This window comes from Perkinsus marinus, assembly GCF_000006405.1.
Source record: "Perkinsus marinus ATCC 50983 genomic scaffold scf_1104296955970, whole genome shotgun sequence".
Taxonomy (NCBI): Eukaryota; Perkinsozoa; order Perkinsida; family Perkinsidae; genus Perkinsus; species Perkinsus marinus.
In genome coordinates this window covers 135-1,363 of record NW_003207629.1, presented here as the reverse complement: position 1 = coordinate 1,363, position 1,229 = coordinate 135, and the positions used below count along the sequence as shown (strand labels likewise).

Genomic DNA, 1,229 nt, shown 5'->3' with positions numbered 1-1,229 from the left:
TATATCACAATAGCGGAGGGACTAGAAAGTCTCATCCTCGAAGAACTCTCTATTAAACTGAACAACAGCTGGAAGAACTTAGGATATATGATAAGTACCTCTCTTGGAGAGGCGTGCTGCTTCTACTGGATCGGAATGAAGACCTCCCGGACTCATCATAAAGGCCCAAATCTTGGATGGTTGACTTCAGTTTATTATCCACGACGATATCATCATAATTATTAACGACAACCTCCTTACGGCAGAGTGGGCACTTGTAGCCATTACCGTGGGCATGTGTAACCATATCGATAACATGCTTACGGCATACATGATGGCCACAACCGCATACATCAACGGGTCGAACTAGCACCTAAACTCATCAAATCAAAGAGTGCACATCACGCTACTACCTACATCACAACACACTGGACAACTAAAGTCGTCCTTGGTTGACTCCTGTGTGAGGTGAGGCACTGGTGACCCTCTAGATGATACCGTGCTCACAGGGGAAGCATCATCCTGTCATAGACTGCACTACCAAGAACAGAGGTATCCTATCCTACCTCGACATGAGCAACAACCCGCTTGATTGGCTCCTCATCAACGAGCCTAGTATATAAGTCAACAGCTGCAGGGGACGATACATGATCATCGTTCTCATCGTCACTAGCAGCCTCGACCTCAGCAGCATGCTTGATCAACTTTCGAGTAGCATCTCTCTCACGATCGATTGTATTCGGGGTAATAACCGCAGAGCGTACTCTTTTGCCGCAAACGACTGGCGATAAGTCATGCCCTACCATAAGAATCTCGGCAGACGCTTGAGAAGCTACAACCGGTGAGCGGGTTGCAGACGCAGATGCCGCACTCATAGCTAAACAGAAAGCTCTAATAAGGACAGTCGACAGATGTCTCCCGCGCTCTAATGCGCCGATGTCTGGGTAAATCTTTACCGGCAATCCTAAGTTTCCTAGGATTCCTAACGTTAAAGGTGTACAAGACGACTCGCTACGTTCCGCCAAACAGTCGTTGGTTCGAAACTCTGCAAGTACATTCTTAAATTAATTTGTAACTTAAACAAAAATCTTACAACTATTAACAAAACTCTTTACTAATTTCGATACTTATCTGAAGCTTATAAACTTCGTTACGAAGTCTTCGTATGAAACTCCTTACAAATACTCATCTTAGGTAGAGTCAAGCCTTTTTTTACTGCAAGACCCCTCCATATCAGGAAACGTTAAGAT

At 44.8% G+C, this 1,229-nt stretch overlaps 1 protein-coding gene across 1 annotated transcript; it reads right to left on the bottom strand.

Moving 5' to 3' along the window:
- Positions 1 to 98: 98 nt before the first annotated feature.
- Pmar_PMAR003045 (hypothetical protein) lies at positions 99 to 854 on the bottom strand (the record flags this gene model as incomplete). The annotated part of the gene is made up of 3 exons (XM_002775322.1): positions 99 to 352; positions 397 to 501; positions 546 to 854. Coding segments are annotated over 3 exons (668 nt in total), but the record flags the coding sequence as incomplete, so codon positions are not given.
- Between the last annotated feature and the right edge of the window lie 375 nt (positions 855 to 1,229).